The 23,689-nt window shown below is 35.4% G+C and overlaps 1 protein-coding gene across 21 annotated transcripts in view; it reads right to left on the bottom strand.

Moving 5' to 3' along the window:
- Positions 1–23,689, bottom strand: part of LARP1B (La ribonucleoprotein 1B) — a 202,235-nt gene that overhangs the window by 25,384 nt on the left and 153,162 nt on the right. For 20 of the 21 annotated variants that reach the window (XM_063705537.1, XM_063705533.1, XM_063705536.1 and 17 more), the window contains 2 exons: positions 12,427–12,638; positions 11,556–11,662 (listed from right to left, as the gene is read on the bottom strand). In XM_063705537.1, the coding sequence (XP_063561607.1) occupies positions 11,556–11,662; positions 12,427–12,638 (319 nt within the window). The remainder of the gene's footprint in view (positions 1–11,555; positions 11,663–12,426; positions 12,639–23,689) is intronic. The other variant, XM_055385343.2, reaches the window with a different exon arrangement.

Here is a 23,689-nt window from a genome sequence, read left to right as displayed (position 1 = left end):
AAATACAGTCAGAGGAGAAAAAAAAAAGGAATGAAGAACACCTGCAAGATATAAAGAATAATCTCAAAAGAACAAATGTAAGAGCCACTGGCATTCAATGATGAGTTAAGAGCAAGGAGTAGTAAGCTTATTCAAAGAAATAACAGAAAACATTCCAAATCTAAAGAAAGATATAAATATCTAGGTACAGAAGGTCAGAAATTACCAAATATATTTTTATTAGTCCATTTTCACTCTGCTATAAATAATACCTGAGGCTGGGTAATTTATGAGGGAAAGTGGTTTAATTGACTCAGTTCCACATGGCTGGGGAGGCTTCAGGAAACTTACAATCATGGTGGGAGGGGAAGCAGGCACCCTTACACTGCAGCAGGTGAGAAAGAGTATGTGTGAAGGAGAAACCGTCAAACACTTATAAAACCATCAGATCTTGTGAGAACTCACTCACTATCACAAGAACGGCATGGGATAACTGCCCCCATGATCCAATCACCTCCTACCAGGTCCCTCCCTTGACACATGGGGATTATGGGAATTACAATTCGAGATGAGATGGGTGGGAACACAAAGCCAAACCATATCAATATTCAATCCAAATAAGAGTATCCCAAGGCAAATAATAATCAAACCTGAAAATGTCAAGGACAAAGAGAAGATCCTTAAAACAGCAAGAGAAAAAAAATAAAAGAACATATAAAAGAGCTCTGATTTTTTTGGCAAGACACTTTTCAACAGAAACCAAACAGGCCATGAGGGAGTTAAGTGACACATTCAAAGTGCTACAGGATAAATGGAAACAAAAACAAAACCTGCCAACCAACTATGCTGTACCCAGCAAAGTTTTCCTTCAAACAGGAAGGATATATAAAGTCTTTCCTAGACAAAAGCTAAGGGAATTCATCACTACTAGACCCATCTTTTGAGAAATGCTAAAGGGAGTTCTTTGATTTGAAAGAAAACAAACTTTGATGTGCAAAACCAAAAATGTTTGAAGGTATAAAACTCACTGGTAAAAGTAGACAAATTCAGAATGCTCTAATGCAGTAATTGTTACATGTAATCCATTCATATCTCTAATATGAAGACTAAAAGACAAATCTACTGAAAATATTAACAGCAACCTGTTAAGAGATAGGGAAGATAAATAGATGTAAATTAAGACAACAAAATGTCAAAATGTGGGAGGATGGAGTTAAAGTGTAGAGTTTTTTAGTTTTTCCCTTGATTCTTTCCTTTTCTTTGTGATCAAAGTTAAGTTGTCATATGTTTAAAATAACTTATAGCTATGGCTTTGGTAAGCCTCATGGTAACCACAAAGCAAAGACTTATGATAGATACACTAAAAATAAAAAGCAATGAATTAAAATATACTCCCAGAGAAAAACCACTTAATCACAAACAAAGGCAGTAAGAAGGAAGTAACGGAGGAGTTACAAAACAACCAGAAACCAAGTAATGACATACTGCGTAGTAAGTCCTTATCTATCAATAATAATACTGAATGTAAATGAACTAAATTCTCCAACCAAAAGATATAAGCATGGCTGAGTGAAAAACTTTTAGAAACAAGATCCAACTATATATTGCCTACAAGAAACTCAAATCACCTATAAAGACACACATAGTCTGAAAGTGAAGAATGGAAAAAAACATTCCACGCAAATGGAAGCAAAAAAAAAAAAAAAAAAGTAGCCATACTTGTATCAAACAAAATAGAACAAGTGAAAGTCTGTAAAAAAAAAAAAAAAAAAAAAAAAGGACAAAGAAGGTCACTGTATGATGATAAAGGAAGGGATCAATTCAGCAAGAGGCTGTAACAATTTATAAATATATGCACCCAATTCTGGAGCACCCAGATATATTAAGTAAACATTAATAAATCTAGAGGAGAGATAGACTATAATACAAATAATAGCAGGGGGCTTCAACACCCATCTCTCAATAATGGACAGATCATCCAGACAGAAAATCAACAAAGATACAATGAAGTTAAACTACACCTAGACCAACTGGACCTAGTGACATTTATAGAACATTTCACCTACTACTGCAGAATACACATTCTTCTCATTAGCACATGGAACATTCTCCAGGATAAAACATATGTTAGGCTACAAAACATGTCTCAACAAATTTAAAAAAGTCAAAATCATACCAAGCATCTTTTCTGGCTACAACAGAATAAAAACAGAAATCAATAACATGAAGAATTTTGGAATCTACACAAACATGGAAATTAAACAACATGCTCCTGAATGATCAACAGATTAATAAAGAAATTAAGAAGAAAACTTCAAAATGTCTTCAAACAAATGCAAATGGAAACGTAACTTTCCAAAACCTATGAGATACAGCATAGCAGTACTAAGAGAGAAGTTTATAGCAATAAATGCCTACATCAAAAAAGTAGGTTTCAAATAAGCAACCTAACGATGTACTTAAAAGAACTAGAAAAGAACAAATCAAACCCAGAATTAGTAGAAAGAAACAATAAAGATCAAAGCAGAAATAAATAAAATTGAGACTAAAACAAGTACAAAAAAATCAATGAAATGAAAAGTTGGTTTTTTGAAAAGATAAACAAAATCAACAAACCTTCAGCTAGATGTATTAGGCTGTTCTCACATTACTATAAAGAAATACCCGGCCAGGCGCAGTGGCTCATGCCTGTAATCCCAGCACTTTGGGAGACCAAGGCGGGCGGATGACCTGAGGTTGGGAGTTCGAGACCAGCCTGACCAACATGGAGAAACCCCATCTCTACTAAAAATACAAAAATTACCCAGACATGGTGGTGCATGCCTGTAATCCCAGCTACTCAGGAGGCTGAAGCAGGAGAATCACTTGAACCCGGGAGGCGGAGGTTGCAGTGAGCTGAAATCACGCCACTGCACTTGAGCCTGGGCGACAAGAGCAAAACTCCACCTCAAAAAAAAAAAAAAATACCCGAGACTGGGTAAATTATAGAGGAAAGAGGTTTAATTGGCTCATGGTTCTGTAGGCAGTACAGCATGATGCTGGCTCAGCTTCTAGGGAGGCCTTAGGAAAACTTAGAATCATGGTGGAAGGCAGGGGGAGCAGCACTTCACATAGCTGGAGCAGGAGGAAGAGAGACAGTAGAGGTGCCACACACTTAAACAACCAGATCTCACAACTCACTATCACAATGAAAACTCCAAGGCAGATGGTGTTAAACCATGAGAAACTGCCCCAGTGATCCAATCACCTCCCACCAAGCCCCACTTCCAATACTGGGGATTACAGTTGAACATGAGATTTGGGTGGGGACACAGATCCAAACCATATAATTCTACCCTGGCCCCTGCCAAATCTCATGTCCTTCTCACATTGCAAAATCTAGTCATGTCTTCCCAACAATCCCCCGAAGTCTTAACTCATTCTAGCATTAACTCAAAAGTCCAAAGTCTCATTTGAGACAAGGCTAGTCCCTTCCACCTATAAGCCTGTAAAATCAAAAACAAGGTAGCTACTTCCAAGATACAATGGAGGTTTAGGCCTTGGGTAAATACACAAAAGGAAGAAATAGCCCAAAAGAAAGGGGCTATAGGCTGCATGCAAGTCCAAAGCCCAGAAGGGCAATCACTAAATCTTAAAGTTCCAAAATGATATCCTTTGACTCCATATGTTACATCCAGGGTACGCTGGTGCAAGGGGTGGGCTCACAAAGCCTTGGGCAGCTCCATGCCTATGGCTTTCCAGGGTTTAGCCCACATGGCTGCTCTTAAAGGCTGGCACTGAGTGCCTGTGGCTTTTCGAGGCTGAGGATGCAGGCTGCTAGTGGATCTACCATTCTGGGGTATGGAGGACAGTGGCCCTCTTCTCAAAGCTTCACTAGGCAGTGCCCCAGTGGGGAGTCTGTATGAGGGATCCAACCCCACATTTCCTCTCTGCACTGTCCTTGTAGAGGTTCTCCATGAGGGCTCTGCCCCTACAGCAGGCTTTAGTCTAGACATCCAGGATCTTCCATACATCCTCTGAAATATAGGCAGAGGCTCCCAAGCCTCAACTCTTGCATTCTGTGCACCACCTGCAGGCTTAATACCACATGGAACCTGCCAAGGTTTATGGTTTGCACCCTCTGAAGCAGCAGCCCCAAGCTGTATCTGGGCCCCTTTTAGCCATGCTACAGCTGGAGCAGCTGGAATGCGGAGAGCAGTTTCCCAAGGTTGCGCAGGGCCCCATTCTGTCCTCCTAGGCCTCTGGTCCTGCGGCGGGAGGTCTCTAAAATGCCTTCAAGGTGTTTTTCTCATTGTCTTAGACATGAGCACTTGGCCTTTCCTCTAAGATCTGGAATAACACAAGGTTGTCCACTTTACCACTTTAATTGAACATAGTACTGTAAGTCCTAGCAAGAGCAATTAGGCAAGAGAAAGAGCATCCACACTGGAAAAGAAGAAGTCAAATTATCCTTGCCTGCAGATGATCTGATATTATATTTAGAAAAATCTAAAGACTCCACCAAAAATCTGGGTCAATTCAGTAAAGTTGCACAATACAAAATCAATATACAAAAAAAAGTAGCATTTATACATGCCAAAAGCAAACACACTGAAAAAGAAATCAAGACGGCTACAAAAATACATAAAGTATCTAGGTATAAGTGTAACCAAAGTGAAAGATCTCTACAAAGAAAACTAAAAAACACAGATGAAAGAAATTAAAGAGGTCACACGAAAAAAAGGGAATGATAGCGCATGCTCATGGATTGGAAAAATTAACGTTGTTAAAATCTCAATACTATGCAGCAACTTCTACAGATTTAATTCCATCCCTATCAAAATACCTATGACATTCTTCACAGAAATAGAAAAAACAATCCTAAAATTTATACAGAACCACAAAAGGCCATGAAAAACCAAATTAATTCTGGGCAAAAAGAATAAAGCTGGAGGCATCACACTACCCCACTTCAAAATATAATACAAAGCCATAGTAACCAAGGTAGCATGTACTGGTGTAAAAGCAGACACATAGACCAATGGAACAGAATAGAAAATTTAGAAAAAAATCTACACATTATCAGCCAATTCATTTTTGACAAAGGTACCAAGAACATACATTGAAGAAAGGACAGTCACTTCGATAAGTGGTGCTAAGAAAACTAGATAACCGTAATGCAAAAGTATGAAGCTAGACCTCTCTCTACAAAAAGCCAATCAAAATGGACTAAAGACTTAAACTAGGACCCAAAGCTATGAAATTACTAGAAGAAAATATTGGGAAAACACTCTAGGCCATTGGTCTAGGCAAAGATGTTTTGTGTTAGACGCTAAAAGCACAAGGAACAAAAGCAAAAATAGACTAATGAGATTATATCAAGCAAAAAAGTTTCTGCACAGCAAATGAAGGAATCAACAAAGTGAAGAGACAACCTACAGAATAGGAGAAAATATTTGCAAACTATCCATCCAAAAAAGGACTAATAACTAGAATATACAAGGAACTCAAACAACAGTAGAAAAAAAAAACAACACAAATAATCCCATTTTAAAATTGACAAAAGATCTAATAGACATTTCTCCAGAGAAGACATCAACTGGACAACAGGTGTATTTTAAAATGCTCAACATTACTAATTATCAAGAAGATAAAGAAAATCAAAACTACAATGATAAAGCATCTCACCCCAGTTAAAATGGCTTTTATCAAGAAAACAAAAATTAATGGATGTTGCAAGGATGCAGAGAAAGGAGAATGCTTCACACACCATTGGTGGGAATGTAAATTAGTACAGCCACTACAGAAAACAGAATAGAAGTTCCTCAAAAAACAAACACAGAACTACCATATGATCCAGAAATCTCCCTGCTGGATATATATCCAAAATAGAGGAAATCCGTATATTGAAGAGACAGCTGCACTTCCATGTTTATTGCAGCACTATTCACTATAGCCAAGACATGTAATCAACCTAAGTGTCTATCAATGGATGAATGAAGAAAATTATATATATGGGTATATATATGTGTATGTATGTGTATGTACATGTATGTATATGTGTATATATGTATATATGTGTAAATATATGCACATACATACATATGCACATACATAAACATACACACATACACAATGGAATAATACTATTCAGCCATAAAAAAGAATACTGTCATTTGCAGAAACATAGATAGAACTGGAAGTCATTATATTATATGAAATAAGCCAGGCACAGAAAGATAAGTACCACATGTTCTCACTAATAAGTGGGAGGTAAAAAAGTAGATCTCATAGAGATAAGAGAGTTGATTAGTGCTTACTAGGGACTAGAATGGGTAGGGGGAAGGGGGGTGAAAAGCAGTTATTTAACAGGTACAAAAATACAGTTAATACCAGAAATGCAACCTAGTGTTTTACAGTACAGTAGAATAACCATACTTAACAATAACATATTGTATAGTATAAAATAGCTAGAAGATTGGTATGCAAAAAGATCTTAAAAAGAAAAGGAAAAAAATAGAACAGAATAAAGAAAAATGTTTGAGGTGATTGATATCCCCATTACCCTGATTTGATCATTACACATTGTATGCATGTATCAAAATATCACATGCACCCCCAAAATATGTACAACTGTTATGTATCAATTTTTTTAAAAACTGTATTGCTAAAAATGCTAATGGTCATATGAGCCTTCAGCAAGTCATAGTCTTTTTGCTGGTGGAGGGTTCTGCCTCGATGCTGATGGCTGCTGACTGATCAGAGTGGTGGTTGCTGACGGTTGGAGTGGCTGTGGCAATTTCTTAAAATAAGACAACAATGAAATTTGCTACATTGATTGACTCTTCTGTTCCCAAGATTTCTCTGTAGCATGGATGCTGTCCTGATAGCATTTTACCCACAGTAGAACTCCTTTCAAAATTGGAGTCAGTCCTCTCAAACCCTGCCACTGCTTTATACAATATTCTAAATCTGTTGTTGTCATTTCAACAATATTCACAGAATCTTCACCAGGAGTAGATTCTATCTCAAGAAACTACTCTCTGTGCTCATCCACAAGAAGCAATTCCTCATCCTTTCAGGTTTTATCGTGAGATCGCAGCAATTCAGTCACATCTTCAGGCTCCACTTCTAATTCTACTTCTCTTGCTATTTCCACCACATCTGTTATTAAATCCTCCACTGAAGTCTGAGCCTCTCAAAGTCATCCATGAGGGTAGAAATCAACTTCTTCTAAAATCCTGTTAATGTTGATATTTTGACCTCCTCCTATGAATCACCAATGTTCTTAATGGCATGTAGAATGGTGAATACTCTCCAGAATGTTTTCAATTTACTTTGCTCAGGTCCAACAGAGGAATGACTACCTGTGGCAGCTATATATAGCCTTATGAATAGACTATATATGAATATTCTAAATAATAAGACTAGAAAGTTAAAATGACTCCTTGGAATCCATGGACTGCAGAATAAATGTGTTAGCAGGTATGAAAAAAACATTAATCTCCTTGTATATATTCATCAGAGTTCTTGGGTGATGATGTACACTGTCAATGAGCAGTAATATTTTGAAAGGAATCTTTTTTTCTCAATAGTAGGTCTTAACAGTGGGCTTAAAATATTTAGTAACCCACATTGTAAGTAGATGTGCTGTCACACAGACTTTGTTGTTCTATTTATAGAGCATAAGCAGATTAGTAGATTTAGCATAATTCAAAAGAGCCCTGGCATTGCCTTCAACTTAAAGTCACCACCTGCATTAGCCCCTAACAAGAGAGTCAGCCCCACCCCTTGAAGCTCTGAAGCCAAACATTGACTGCTCCTTCCTAACTATGAAAGTCCTAGATGGCTTCTTCTCCCAATAGAAGGCTGTTTTGTCTACACTGAAAATCTATTGTTTAAGGTAGCCACACTTTTTTTTCAGATCTAGACCTGCAGAAATGTAGCCACTTTTATTATCTTAGCTAGATCTTCCTTAAAACTTGCTGCACCTTCCCCATCAGCACTTGCTCCTTCACCTTGCACTTTTATATTGAGACAGCTTCTTAAACCTCATTAACCAACTCCTGCTAGCTTCCAACTTTTCTTCTGCACCTCCCTTGCCTCTTTCAGTCTTCAGAGAATTGAAGAGAGTCAGGGCCTTGCTCTGGATTATGCTTTGGCTTAAGGGAATACTGGGGGTGGTTTGATCTTTTATCCAGACCACTCAAACTCTATCCCTATCATCAATAAAACTGTTTCACTTTCTTATCATTTGTGTATTCACTGGAGTAGCACTTTTAATTTCCCTCAAAAACTTTGCCTTCATATTTTGGCTGTTTGACACAAGAGATCTAGTTTTCAGCCTGTCTTGGGGCTTTCAACATGCCTTCCTCATTAATGATGGCATTCCTAATTTTGAAGAATTTTGACTCTTAATTTCACTTGAACAATTAGAGGCCACTGTAGGATTATTAGTTGGTCTAATTTCAACATTTTTGTCTCTCAGGGTACAGGGATGCCCAAGAAGAGGGGGAGAGATGGAGAAATGGCCAGTCAGTGGAGCAGCCAGAAAACATACAATATTTATTAAGTTCACTGTCTTATCTTGGCGTGGTTCATGGTGTACCAAAACAATTACAATAGTTAACATCAAAGATCATTAATCACAGATCACCATAAAATACAAAATAGTAGCTGGGCATGGTGGTTCATGTCTATAATCACAGCACTTTGGAAGGCCGAGATAGGAGAACTACTTGAGTCCAGGAATTCAAGACCAGCCCAGACAGCAGAGACCCCATCTCTATAAAAAATAAAAAAATTAGCTGGATATGGTGGCATGCAACTGTAGTTCCAGCTACTCAGGAGGCTGAAGTGGGAGGATCACTTGAGTCTGGGAGGTTACGGCTGCAGTGGGCCATGACTGTTCCACAGAACTCCAGCCTGTGCAACAGAGTGAGACTCTGTCTCAAAAAAAAAAAAAAAAAAAAAAAAAAAAAAAAAAAGGCCGGGTGCAGTGGCTCATGCCTGTAATCCCAGCACTTTGGGAGGCCAAGGCGGGCAGATCACGAGATCAGGAGATTGAGACCATCCTGGCTAACACGGTGAAACCCCGTCTCTACTAAAAAAATACAAAAAAAAAAGTTAGCCAGGCGTGGTGGCGGGCACCTGTAGTCCCAGCTACTCAGGAGGCTGAGGCAGGAGAATGGCGTGAACCCAGGAGGCAGAGCCTGCAGTGAGCTGTGATCACACCCCTGCACTCCAGCCTGGGCGACAGAGCGAGACTTCGTCTCAAAAAAAAAAAAAAGAAAAAGGACATCATAATAATAATAAAGTTTGAAATATTGCAAGAATTACCAAAAGGTGACACAGAGACATGAATTGAGTACATCTGTTAGACAAAGGGCATTGATAAACTTGCTCAACACAGGGGTGCCACAAACCTTCAATTTGTGAAAAACAGTATCTATGAAGCACAACAAAACAAAGTTTACCTGTAAATCCTAGAGGATCAGTAAAAAATAAAAAAGAGACATAACTAATAAGTCAATAGTAGAGACAAAATAGGATCATTATAAAAACTCAATCCAAAAGAAAGCAGAAAAAGAGAAAAAAGAACGAAGAATAGATGAGACAGCTGGGCGCAGTGGCTCATGCCTGTAATCCCAGCACCTGGGGAGGCCAAGACAGGTGGATCACCTGAGGTCAAAAGTTCGAGACCAGCCTGGCCAACCTGGTGAAACCCCATCTCTACTAAAAATACAAAAATCAGCTGGGCGTGGTGCCAGGCACCTGTAATCCCAGCTACTCAGGAGGTTGAGTCCTCACCTGAACCTGGGAGCTGGAGGTTGAAGTGAGCCAAGATCATGCCATTGCACTCCAGAATGGGCAACAGAGTGAGACTCAGTCTCAAAAAAAAAAAAAAAAAAAAAAAAAAAAAAAAAAAAAGAATGGATGAGAAAAATAAATGGTAGATTTAAATCCAACCACATCAATAACTACACTAAATGTGGATGGTCTAAACATACTAATTAAACAACACATTATCAGACTGGGTTATAAAAAGCAAAGAAAGACCCAAATATATGCTGCCTACATGAAACCCACTTTAAAACAAAGAGATTGCTTAAAAGTAAAAAGGTAGAAAAAGATACACTGGCAAACACTCATCTAAAGAAAGCTGGCATAATTATATAAATATCAGACAAGGCCGACTTCAAAACAAGACATTACCAAGGTTAAAAAGAAACATTACTGGTGAGAATGCAAAATGATAGGGCCACTTTGAAAAACAGTTTGGCAGTTTCTTACAAAACTAAATATATTCTTATTATACAATCCAGCAATCATGCTCCTTAGTATTTATCTAAGGGATTTAAAAATATGTCCACACTAAAACCTTTACATAGATGTTTATAGCAGCTTTATTCATAATTCCCAAAACTTGGAAGCAACAAAGACAAGATGTCCTTCATTAGGTAAATTAAACATTTTCCATTGTTGTTGATCTCTACATATACTGCTCCAATAAAAAGAAATACTCTGGGGAAAAAAAGTGAAAAATCACTTATAACCCCAAAATAACTATTAGTATACCACAGGTGTACAGAAGAACATACACACTTTTTATCTTTTAGAGACAATATAGCTAGTAAGAACAATGTAAAATAATCAAATGTGTATCACTAAAAAGACAGATTTCAAGGTTTTGAGAGCATGATAAACTCCCTAGCATTTCTTTTCATGAAACTAACTAATCCTTCTTTTCTAGTAACCAGTCAAAAACATATTTTCCCAAAGTTTTCAAATGGAAAAACTATCAGTTAATTATTCTGAAAATATCTAGTATAAACACAAAATGGTTTTTAAGAAACACAGGCTGGGTGAGGTGGCTCATGCCTGTAATCCCAGCACTTTACAAGGCTGAGGTAGGAGGACTGCTTGAGGCCAGAAGTTTGAGACCATCCTAGGTAACAGAGCAAGATTCTGTCTCTATTTTTATTTAAAAGAAAGCATCACAAAGCAACGAGCAATAAATCACCTCTGCAACCCCTCTGAAGGACAAAACATACCATAGTGCTTAGCAGATCACTGGCACTCTAAAAGATTTGCTCTAGACTTCTTTTTTTTTAATTAATTTTCTTCTTTCTTATAAAAAAAAAATCCTGCTAATAATCAGCTAATCTTAATGATTTTCAAAAAAGGGGGAAAAAAGCAAAATAACAATGCTTCGTTTCCATATGATTTATACAGTTTGAGTTGTTTGTTTAGCACATTAATGCCCTCAATAAATATCTACTAAGAACCTATGAAATGCCACTAAGACTCTGGGATCTTTCCAAAGACAATAACTTTCATAGACCTACATAGTTTATAAATCTAAGAGTTCACATTTGTGAAAAATAATTTAAATGGGAATCAAAAACTGTCCAACTGGATTATTTCCTTAACATACTTGTAAAACTTATCTCTTCTTTGGCTTCTTTGTACCATTTTCATTGTTCTATAATTTGCTAACATATTAATTTTTAAATATTTTGAAATGTCTAATTAGTAACTGTTTTCAAAAAACTTCAAATCACAAACAAAAAAGTAATGTCTGAGAAATATAGTACCTGACAGAGGATGTTCTTGGCCCATGGTCTCTGGAATCCATTACCCAACCAACATGACACTCTAGAGGGGGATTTGTGCTATGCCTTGTTTTTCTCTTTCTCGGACTCTAAAGAAAATAAAGTCAAGCATTGCAATTAGTTTCAATAGTGTGAACTTCACAAGTAAATTAAAACCCTCTGACTATAAATGAACTCAAACATTTTCATACTGTAGGATAACACATTGTGAAATCATATGAAGTCACAAAACTCAAAAATCTCACACACAAGTTACAAAACTTAATAAATAAAGTCTTTTGGTAGGTTTGTGACACAAAGATGAAATGAAGTGCAGCTTAGTGTGATTCTTCATTATACTTTCTGTTCGTCTTTAATTACACTATCCAATTGTAAAAAAGGTTTTTGTTTGTTTGTTTATTTTTAAATGGGGTCTTACTCTGTTGCCAAGGCTGGAGTGCAGTGGCATAATCATGGCTCACTGCAGCCCTGACCCCTACAGGCTCAAGCAATCCTGCCACCTCAGCCTCCCAAGTAGCTGGGACTACAGGCACACGCCACCACGCCCATCTAATTTTTGTATTTTTTTAGAGATGGGGTCTCACCGCATTGCCCAGGCTAGTCTCCAACTCATGGGCACAAGCGATCCAACTGCCTCGGTCTCCCAAAGTGTTGGATTACAGGCATGAACCACTGTGCCCAACCGAAAAATTTCCTAACCTGAGAAAATATCACTATGGTAAAGTATGATTTTTAAGTGAAATATGACAAGTTATAACACACATTTTTCAATGTGATAGAAATTAAAACGTCTCATTGTGTAATGTTAAAGGATACAAAATGCAAGCCTTATATTCCTGGTTGTTTTGTATACCTTTACATCAATGGCTTTTGGTTCTTTAACAACAGGATAAAATCTTGGTGTTTTGTTAGGATCTTGTAACCTAGGTGTTCGAGGTGTTTTGGGTGTTCTTGTAGGATGAATTCTAGGAGATTCTGGAACTGCTGTAGGCAACGAATGAACCATTGCTGCCGAAGTTATTTCTGAAACATCAAATAACTTCTGAGCTAATTCATCAGTCAAATCTGCAAAATAAAAAACTCTTAAAATTATTTAGATGCTAGGAAAATATTTTACTTTGAGAATAAGGATAATTTTGTAATTCTCTAAGCTCAAAGGATTTTTCACTGAAAACATTTCAAATATATAAAAACAAAAATAACAAATACTTTTTTGACCATCATCTAGCTTTACAAAATTTTTTTTTTCTATATCCATTTATGACTTTTTTCTTTTAAAGAAAGGGTGAAGCTTCCTGTGTAACCTCCCCTAATCCCATTTCCCTCCTGCTTTCCCTTCTCAGAGATAACTAGCCTCTTAAATTTGGAATTTTGATCTTTTATTACATATATGTAATATTATTTTGCATAATTAACTTTATGTAACATAATGCTATATATATATCACTTTGTAAACTTTTTTCATGTTTTATTTACATAGCTCTAATTTGTTCATTTTCACTGCTGAATAGTATGTGGTGTACAAATATATCACAATTTATCCATTCTCCTGCAGATAGACATTTATGTTATTTCAAAGTTTTTTGTTTAATCAACAATGCTGTGATCAACATTGTTGAACATGTCTCTGTACAGGTACAAGCATTTCTCTAGGGTTTATATCTGAGTGGAAATGCTGAGTCAAAAGAGATAAGCATCTTCTGACTTAATGACTACTGACCGCCAAACCACTTTCCATAATGATTTCACCAATTTACACTCTCACCAGCAGCATGTGAGAATTCCAACAATTCAACATTCTGGTGAAGACTGGGGTTTGTGCAAACTCTTAAATATTCTTCCATCTCATGGGATTTAAATGATCTAGTTGTTGCTAGTGAAATTGAGCATGTTTTCATATTTCTAGTTACCCTTCAGACTTTCTCTTTTGTGAGCCTGCTATTCAAATCCTTTGACTTTTTTTTTTTATTCGGTTATTTTACTTACTGATTTGCTCACGAAAATCTTATGGTAAGATACCAAACAAGCCAGCAGATGAATCAAGCAGTAGCAACAAAAAAAAAATAGGCTCTATTTCTGTGTGGTTTTTCTTCAGACTTATCGACTTTTTTTGATTCATATAACAACTTTTTGTTTTTTCACTCAACGAATACTAAGTGCCCGTTATTTGCCAAGCACTATTCTAGGCACGAATTTGTAAAGTCAAAAGTGAACTTACACATTTGCCATTTCCTCTCCCAATCCATTTTCTTCACTGTTACCAGAATGATTATTCTGAGGAGCAAATTAGATCATTTCATATTTCTGCTTAACATCCTTCAGTGTTTCCCATTTGCCTCTAGAATAAGCCTAGGCTCTTTACCCTGGCATATGAGATTTTGCTGATTTTGCCTCATCTGTTGTCATTTTCCACTTTGATCTTGGTGACACAAATAGCACCAAACTGTCAGTCCTGTTCCTTGTTCCATATCTTTTCATATGCTTTTTCTTCTGTCTGAAAGTCCCTTTCCTGCATCTTTTGTATACCCAATGCAAAGGATATAATAGCCTCCCTTTAATACCCACCACAGATGTTACCTTTCTTGGGAATGTGAAGCACTCCTTGAACACCTCCTGCCAAGACAGTTAATTAGTCCCTTTTTGTGCTGTGTCTGCATTTTATCCATTTATTGTTTCATTTATTAAATTAAAATTTATTTTCTTACACATCATCCCATAGATGCCAAGAGTAAGTCTCATTGCTTCCCAGAAAGCAACTACCACAATTGCATCGAATACTAGTGCCTACCATACATAATGTTCGGGAAAAAATATATCCTCGTCAAAGGGATGCTAAACTTAATTGAATTGTGTTAACACTGTTTTCCTTATACCAAAAATGTATACAATCTGGCCAGGTGCAGTGGCTCATGCCTGTAATCCCAGCACTTTGGGAGGCCGAGGCGGGTAGATCACATGAGGTCAGCAGTTCGAGACCAGCCTGTCCAATGTGGTGAAACCCCATCTCTACTAAAAATGCAAAAATTAGCCAGGCGTGGTAGCAGGCGCCTGTAATCCCAGCTACTCGGGAGGCTGAGGCAGGAGAATTGCTCGAACCCGGCAGGTGGAGGTTGCAGTGAGCCGAGATCATGCCATTGCACTCCAGCCTGGGGAACAAGAGCAAGACTTCATCTAAAAAAATATATATATATATACACACACACACACATATATATGTGTATATATAAAAATATATATATTTTTATATATACATGTATATAAATTTATATACATTATATACATGTATATAAATTTATATATACATTTATATATAAATGTATATGTAAAAATATATATATTTATATATATACATGTATATATAAATATATATTTACATATACATTTATATATATTTTTATATATACATTTATATATATTTTTATATATACATTTATATATAAATATATATTTTATATATACATTTATATATAAATGTATATATAAATTTATATCTAAATATATAAAAATATATAATATAAATATATACATATATATGTGTATCTATATATGTGTGTGTGTGTGTGTGTATATATATATATATATCGAGAGAGACAGACAGAGACAATCCTAGAGATAAAAACATGAACATATACTGAAAAATGTGTTAAATCCAGTACCTTTGTGAAAGAAATTTTCAAAGATCTAGGAGCAGTAACAACCCAGAAAGAGTAAGCTTCCTAGCACCTAGATTATGGTCTATAAATTCCAATTCCCACTAATTAGTTCTCCTCAAAGAAATAACATCTGGAGCACAGAATGTATAATCTGAGCCTGGGAAATCTTGAGCAAAAAGCAATAAAGTAGTTTTAAAAATACTAGCATAAATCAAAGGACACAAGAGTAAATCTTAGAGGTCCATCAGTCAAAAATAAAACAATTTGACCACTAAAAACAATGACCGAAATGGATTAATAAACACATTGAATAAATAAGCTCCATGAGTTCATAATGATACTTTAAAACTCAGTCACATTTAGAGTGTCCTAGGGCACCAACTCGTTATTTTGAAAACCAATAAACTGAATAAAAAGAAAGAAGCAAGCATTTATCCTTCCTTGTCTGTAAAGGTTGAATTTCAGGGTAACCAAAGAGTTGATGAAAGAACATTCTTCACAGAAAAATTTTATGTAAGGATTGCAGAAGGAATGATGGAATTAGAAGATAACCATTTTGCAATTCTACTGAAATAGAGGAAATCTAGGGAATATTCATCAATAGCTGCTAAAACCATTTGGTAAAAGATTGGAGGGAAACTTGATAATGAAAGCATCAGGCTGACAACACCTGAATCAAATCATGAATCACAGCATCAGTAAAAGTGGGAGTGACAGATATGCTATGATGCTACAGGAAATAGACAAGTCTTCCTAAGAAATATCCTTGCTACTAGGAAAAAAACCATGCCAAAACCTGAATATACTCAATCCTGTATCTAAATCCTTTGTACTTATACTTCATTAGTAATACATGGGATAAAGGATATACTAAATGATATGAAGAAGATACAGTCAGGTAAATGTAGATCATAAGAAATCCTACCAGTTTCTTCAACAAATCATTGTCATGGAAAAACAAGGGAAGAGAAATCATTATAGATTAAGATTAACTTAACAGTGTTATCAGTCAATCGCAATGTTTGCATCTTGTTTCATCCTAGTTCAATCAAACAATTTGAAAAATATACGTCAGACAATTAGGGACAACTAAACATATACTGGGTAGTAGATGATATTAAAAATTATTGCTAATTTTGTTAAGTGAATTAATGGTGCTGTAAAAATTTACATACATACTTGTTTTGTAAGTCCTCATCAGTTTGCAATATATAGTGAAGTATTTCCAGGAGAAATGATATGATTTTGAGATTCAATATAGAATACCAGGAATAGATTGGGAGGCAAGGTACAGATTAAAAAAGAATGTCAAACTATTAACAATTGTTGAAATTAGGTGAGATGGATACATGGGGATTTCGTTAAACAATTCTCCCTATTGTTATCTGTATCTGAACATTTCCAACATCAAAAGCTAAGTTTTATTTGTTTTATACTTATTTTATTCCAGGTTTGCTCAGGGTGAATTTTGCCCACCAATAAGAGTAGATATATTAATTTTGTAAGATCAACATCTATAGAGTATGTTGGTTATCTCAAAAGAAACATTTTACGAAATGTTTATAGACTATCATATACCAATTTAAAATGTTTTGACATAAAATTATCAAATATTAGTTCATTGCAAGAACAAAATATTCATAGTAAATATTAAAATATTATTATTGGAAATATATTAGGAAACAAGAACATATTAACATTTTTTGCCAACTACAAGCATAGGATAATATATGAATATCATCTAGATATTATAACTTCCTTTTGCTCAAAAGCATATGCCATCTCTTGTACATGAATAGTCACAATAGCATTTTTCATAATAGCCAAAACTAGAAACAATCCAAATGTCCATAAAATGTTGAATGGACAAAAAAATGTACTATGCTCATTCTATGAAATAATACTTAGCAATAAAAGAAAGTTACTGATACATGCAATGACATAGATGAATCTCAAAAATATTATGTTAAGTGAAAGATTCCAAGTATATAACTATGTATCATGTGATTCCATTTATATAAAATTTCTGAAAAGTGCAAAACCATAGTGAAAGAAAGATAACTAGTTGCTTCAGGCTGAAGGGGAATGTTGGCATTGACTGCAAATGTGCATGAGGAACTCTTTAGTATGATGGAATTGTTCTAAAACCGGACTGTGGTGCTGGTATACAATTTTATACATCTACTGAAATTCAAATGATACACTTAAAAAGAGTTAAAGCAGTAATTTTCAAGGTATAGTCCCAAACAGAACTATTGGCATGACTTGGGAACTTGTTAGAAATGTATATTCTCATATCCCACCTAACTTACTGAATAAGAAAGTTGATACAGAGTCCTTTAATCTGTTTCAACAAGCTTTCCAGGTGAACCTTAAACATGCTAAATGTAAAAACCACTGAACTTAGGGGTGTGCTAACTATTTTACTATCTAAGATTTTCCAAATTTTATCACTACCAAATCAGATCATTGCACAGCTTCATACCTGAACCATATGAGCCTTGTCTGCAGTCTCCACTGCCTTTATAAAAATAAAACTCAATATTATGCTGTTAGTGTTTAGTGAACGTCAAAAATTAAAAATGCTACATGAGAACTGGCACTTCAGGGTTTTTATAAATAAAAATGCCTCTAAAGCAGAACTCAGCAAACTTTTCCTACAAATGTTAGATAGTAAATATTTTTGGCTTTTCAAGATATAAGGTCTCTGTTGAAACAGCTCAGCTCTGCTTTTGTAGCATAAAAACAGCGAGAGGCCATATGTAAATGACCAGCGTTATCACATTGACCCGTGGCAGGCTAGTTTCAGCCAATGGGCCATAATTTGCTGGCCACTGAACTATAGCAGTCAGATAGATACGAATCCAAATCCTGGATTTACACTTTGCTAGCAAAAAAACAAAATCATAACTATATTTTGTGTATTCAATAAAGCACAGAAAAACATAAGCATATTAAAATATATATATATAGGCAGTATAAAAGAGAACCCAATCAAGCTTCTAGATGAGAAAAGGACAACAGCTGAGATTTTAAAACATACACATACACACAAACACACACACACACACACAGACACACACACACATACACATTGGATGGGATTAAAAATAGACTCTGTAGAAGAAAAGGCTAATAAACTTGAAGAGAGGAATAAAAGTTACCTAAAACAAAAACAGAGTAAAAGGACTGAAAAACAACAACAACAAAACAGAGCATTAGTGAAGTATGGGGCACTTCAAGTGCCCTAATATAAATTTTACATGTAATTGGAGTCTTGAGAGAAAGAGAAAAAAGTAACAGGAAAACATTATTAATTTTCTTTTCTTTTTTTTTTTTAAGACAGAGTCTGACTCTGTCACCCAGGCTGGAATGCAGTGGTTTGATCTTGGCTCACTGCAACCTCTACCTCCCGGGTTCAAGTGATTCTCGTGCCTCAGCCTCCCAAGTACCTGGGATTATAGGTGTGCGCCACCACACCCAGTGAATTTTTGTATTTTTAGTAGAGATGGGGTTTCACCATGTTGGCCAGGCTGGTCTCGAACTCCTGACCTCAGGTGATACACCCACCTTGGCCTCCCAAAGTGCTGGGATTATAGGCATGAGCTGCCACACCCAGCCTATTAATTTTTTAATTAAAATTTTAAATTTAAAGGAACAGCTGAACACTTTCCAAATTTGATTAAAAATGTATAAACACACATATTTTAAAAATTCAGTGAGTTCAAGCACAAGAAACATGAAAAGTACACCAAAGCAATCGTAATTAAGGTGCTTAAAATAGGTGACAAAGAGGAAACATTAAAAGCAGCCAGAATCAACAGAAATTGAACCGAAAACAGAAAAACAACCTCAACAACAGAAAAAAAAAGAAATTGAAAAAAAATAATCAGCCAATCCTTAAGAACCTGTGAGACAACAAAAGGTCTAGGAGAGAAGAAATGCAGGGCTAAAAATTTTTTTAAAGGAAATAATAGCTGAAAACTTCCCAAATTTGTCTAAAGTCAAACCTACAGATTTAAGAAACAGAGAATCCCATCCAGGATAAACCCAAAGAACTCCATACCAAGGCACATCACACTCTACTTGCTGTAAACTTCAGATGAAAAAAAAAAAAAAACTTGAAAGTAGCTAGAGATGCATTACTTGTAGGGAAACAATTTGAATGACTATAAATTTTTATACCAAAAACCGTGGAGGACAGAAAGAAGTGGTACAACAGTTCTGAATCACTAACAGAAAACAATTGTCAGTCCAGAATTCTTTATCCAGTGAAAATATCCTTGGCAATGAGGTGAAATAAAGACATTCTCAGAAGAAAGAAAACTATAAATCATAGCCAACTGAACTGCTCTAAAAGAATTGCTAACCTGAGTATTTCAGACAGAAGAAAATGATAACAGAAGGAAACCTGAAACATCACAAACAGAGGAACAGCAAGATAAACTGTAAAGGTCCAGATAAATATAATAGACTATTCTCCTTTTAAGTTATTTAAAACGCGCTTGAAAGTAAAACACGCTTGAAAGACAATCAAACATTGTCTGATGGGCTTTTTAACATATGAAGATATATAAGACAATTATTACATAAAGAAATTTCAGCTGAGTGTGGTGATTCATGCCTATAATCCCAGCACTTTGGGAGGCTGAGGTAGGAGAATCTCTTGAGGCCAGGAGTACTAGACCAATCTGGGCAATGTAGTGAGACCCTGTCTCTACAAAAAATAAAAAAATTAGTTGGGCTTTGTGGCGTGCACCTGTAGTCCGACCTACTCGGGAGGCTGAGGTGGTAGGATTGCTTGAACCCAGCAGTTTGAGGCTGCAGTGAGCCATGACTACACCACTGCACTCCAGCCTTGGCAACAGAGTGAGACCCTATCTCTTGGGGTGGGGCCAGTGGGGAGAGAAAGGAAAAAAAAAATCTCTATGGAGGTTAAGTTTCTACATTCTTATTGAAATGGTAAAATATTGATTGCAAATAAACTGAAAAGTATGTGTTTTGCAACCCCTAGAGCAATCACTAAAAACAATTATACAAAAAAGATATATATGTCCAAATTCATAGTACATAAATTAAAATGTAATGGAAAAAGTTACAAACAACACAAAGAATGCACAAAATGGGCAATAGAAGCAAAAAAAAAAAAAAGGAAAGAAAAAGAAAATGAATAATAAAAAGGTTGACCTAAATCCAAACATACCAATAATTACATTAATCAAAACATACCAATTAAAAGATATACTGTCAGACTGAACAAAAAACATGACCTAACTATATGCTACCTATAATAAACTGACTTCAAATATAATGATATGGGTACGTTAAAAGTAAAAAGTTGGCAAAAGATACATCACATACCACGAGAAAGAAATGAAAGAAAGCTGGAATGGCTACATTAAAATCAGACAAACTAAATTTCAAAGCAAACAAGGACAACATATATGAATGAAAGGGCCAATTCACCAAGATGATACAATATACCAACGGGTATAAGGTGAACTAACAAAAGAGCTTCTAAATAAATGAAGCAAAATACAACAGAACTGAAATAGGAAATAAACAAGTCTGCAATTATAGGTGGTGACTTCAACACTCCTCTCTCAGTAAGACAGAACCAGTAGACAAAAAATCAGCAAAGATATGAACTCATCAACACCATTAACCAACTGAATTGAACAGACAATATGGAACATTCTACTCAAAAATAGTGTAATAAACATTCTTCTCAGATGCATATGGTACATTCACCAAGACAGACTATATTGTGGGTGATAAAATTAGCAAATTAATTAAACAAATTTGAAATTAACAAATTAATTTTAAATTTTAAAATAATGTAAAGTATGTTCTCTGGCTATAATATAATTAAACTATATATCAATAAGATTAATAACAGAGGGGTAACTGAAAAAATTCCAATCACTTGGAAATTACACCGAATACACTCCTAAATAATCCATAAAGAGGAAGTCTCAAAAGAATTTAGAAAATGTTTTGAAAAGAATAAAAATTAATAAAATACAGCATATCAAATTTGTGGAATGCAGCTAAATCAGTACTTAAATAAAAATATATAGAATTAAGGGCTGTGCTCATGGCTCATGCCTGTAATCCCAGCACTTTGGGAGGCCGAGGTGGGTGGATCATTTGAGGCCAGGAGTTTCAGACCGGCCTGGCCAACGTGGTGAAACCTGGTCTTTACTAAAAATACAAAAATTAGCCAGGTGTGGTGGCACAGACCTGTAATCCCAGCTACTTAGGAGGCTGAGGCAGGAGAATCGCTTGAACCCGGGAGGCAGAGGTGGCAGTGAGCCAAGATTGTACCACTGCACTCCAGCCTGGGCGACAGGGCGAGACTCCGAGATTCTGTCTTAAAAAAATATACAGATAGATAGAGATAAAGATAGAGATAGAGATAGAGAGAGAATATTAAATGCTTATATCAGAAAAGAAACTCTCAAATCAATAATTTAAACTCTCCCTTAAAAAATAGATTTCAAAAAAATAGATTTCAGGAAGATATCCAAATTTTAAAAATTAAACAAAAAACACTTCTAAATAGCTGATGTATCAAAAAGTTAAAAAGAAATTAGAAAATATATAGAACTGAATGAAAATCAAAACACAATAACACCTAAAATACTGCTTAAGGGGAAATTTGCAGTATTAAATGGTTATAATAGGAAAGAAAAATGGTGTCAAATAAATGATCTAAGCTTCCACTCAAACTAGAAAAGGAGGAACAAAATAAGAAAAAAGGAAATAATAACGAGCAAAAATTAATAAAACTGGAATAAAAATAAAGTAAATCAATGAAAATAAAAAAATTAAACTGATGAACCTCTAGCTAGATCGATCAAGACAAAAAAGACACAAATTTATAAATAGTAGGAATGAAAGACGAGATATCTCTACAGAACCTACGAACAGTAAAAGGAGAAAAAGAGCATATTATAAATTCCAGGAAATGAACAAATTCAATAGGTACAAAAGCTCACCTGAGAAAAAAGACTTACTTAGTCTTATGTTTCTTAAATAAATAAATGCGTGGTTTAAAACATTCCAATAGTTCCAGGCCCAGATGGCATCACTTGGGAATGCTACCAATGTGTAAGAAATAAACAATTGTGGACAAACTCTTCCAAAATACAAAAGAAGGAACACTTACCAACTCATTTTATGACGCCAGCATTCCTCTGACACCAAAATCAGACAAATATAATCCAAGACAATGAAAAAAAAAACCAATATTCCTCATGAATATAGTGCAAAAGGCTTCAAAAAATATGTAAGCAACCTGAGTTTAACAATATATAAAAGGATAATATAATAACTAAATGAGGCTTATCCTGAGAATCCAAGACTAGTTCAACATTTGAAAACCAATCAATGTACTTTACAACACAAACAGACTAATTAAGACAAGCCATATGACGTGAGCCACTGCACCTGGCCCAAAAGATATACTTAAAAAATGAAAATATAAGCCCCAGGTTCTGAGAAGATATGTGCAAATTACATATGTACATATGTAACAAAGGACTTGTATCCACAGTAAAGAACTCTCAAAGCTCAGTAACAAAAGAAACAACTCAATAAAAGAAATGTCCAAAGATTTGAGCAGGCACTTTACCAAGCATAAACTGATGGCAAATAAGCACATAAAAAGATACTCAACAGCATCAGTCACAATGAGATACTACTATTAGATGGGCAAAATTTTTTTTTAAAAAACTAACAATACTAAATGCTGGTGATGATGTAGAGCAACTGGAACCCTCATATATTGTTGGTAAGAATGTAAAATGGCACAACTACTTTGGAAAAGTTAGACAGTTTCTTAAAAAGTTATACTTACTGTACGATCCAACAGTGCCCTCAAAAGCATTTACCCAAGTAAAATGAAAACATATATTCACATAGCAACTTGATACTCATAGCAGCTTTATTCATAATCACCAAAAACAGGAAAACAACCTATATGCCTTCAACTAGTAAGTGGATAAATAAACTGTTTACATCCATGCAATGGAATACTACTTGTCAATAAAAAGGTAATACACACAAAAGCATGAATAAATCTGAAAGGCACTAGGCTAAATGAAAGGAGCCAGACTCAAAAGTCTATATTTTATACGATTCTATTTATATGACATTCTAGAAATGGCAAACTACAGGGATAGAAAATAGAAAACAAACTGCCAAAAACTTGGCCTGGGTTGAATACAAAGAGGCCTGGAAAAATTCTCAGGGAGCAATGGAAATGTTCAGTAACTTAACTAGGTGGTGTTTACATGACTGTATTCATCTGTCAAAGTTCCCAAAATAATATACATAAATGGTGTGAAACTTACTGAATGTAAACTATATCTTAATTTTTTAAAAAATATGACCCACAAAGCTCAAGCAACAAAAGCAAAAATAAACAAATGGATTGCATCAAATGAAAAAGCTGCTTCT

The sequence above is a fragment of the Gorilla gorilla genome, chromosome 3 (genome assembly GCF_029281585.2).
Source record: "Gorilla gorilla gorilla isolate KB3781 chromosome 3, NHGRI_mGorGor1-v2.1_pri, whole genome shotgun sequence".
NCBI lineage: Eukaryota > Metazoa > Chordata > Mammalia > Primates > Hominidae > Gorilla > Gorilla gorilla.
Note: the sequence above shows the minus strand (reverse complement) of the source record. Positions and strands in the feature narration are given on the sequence as shown.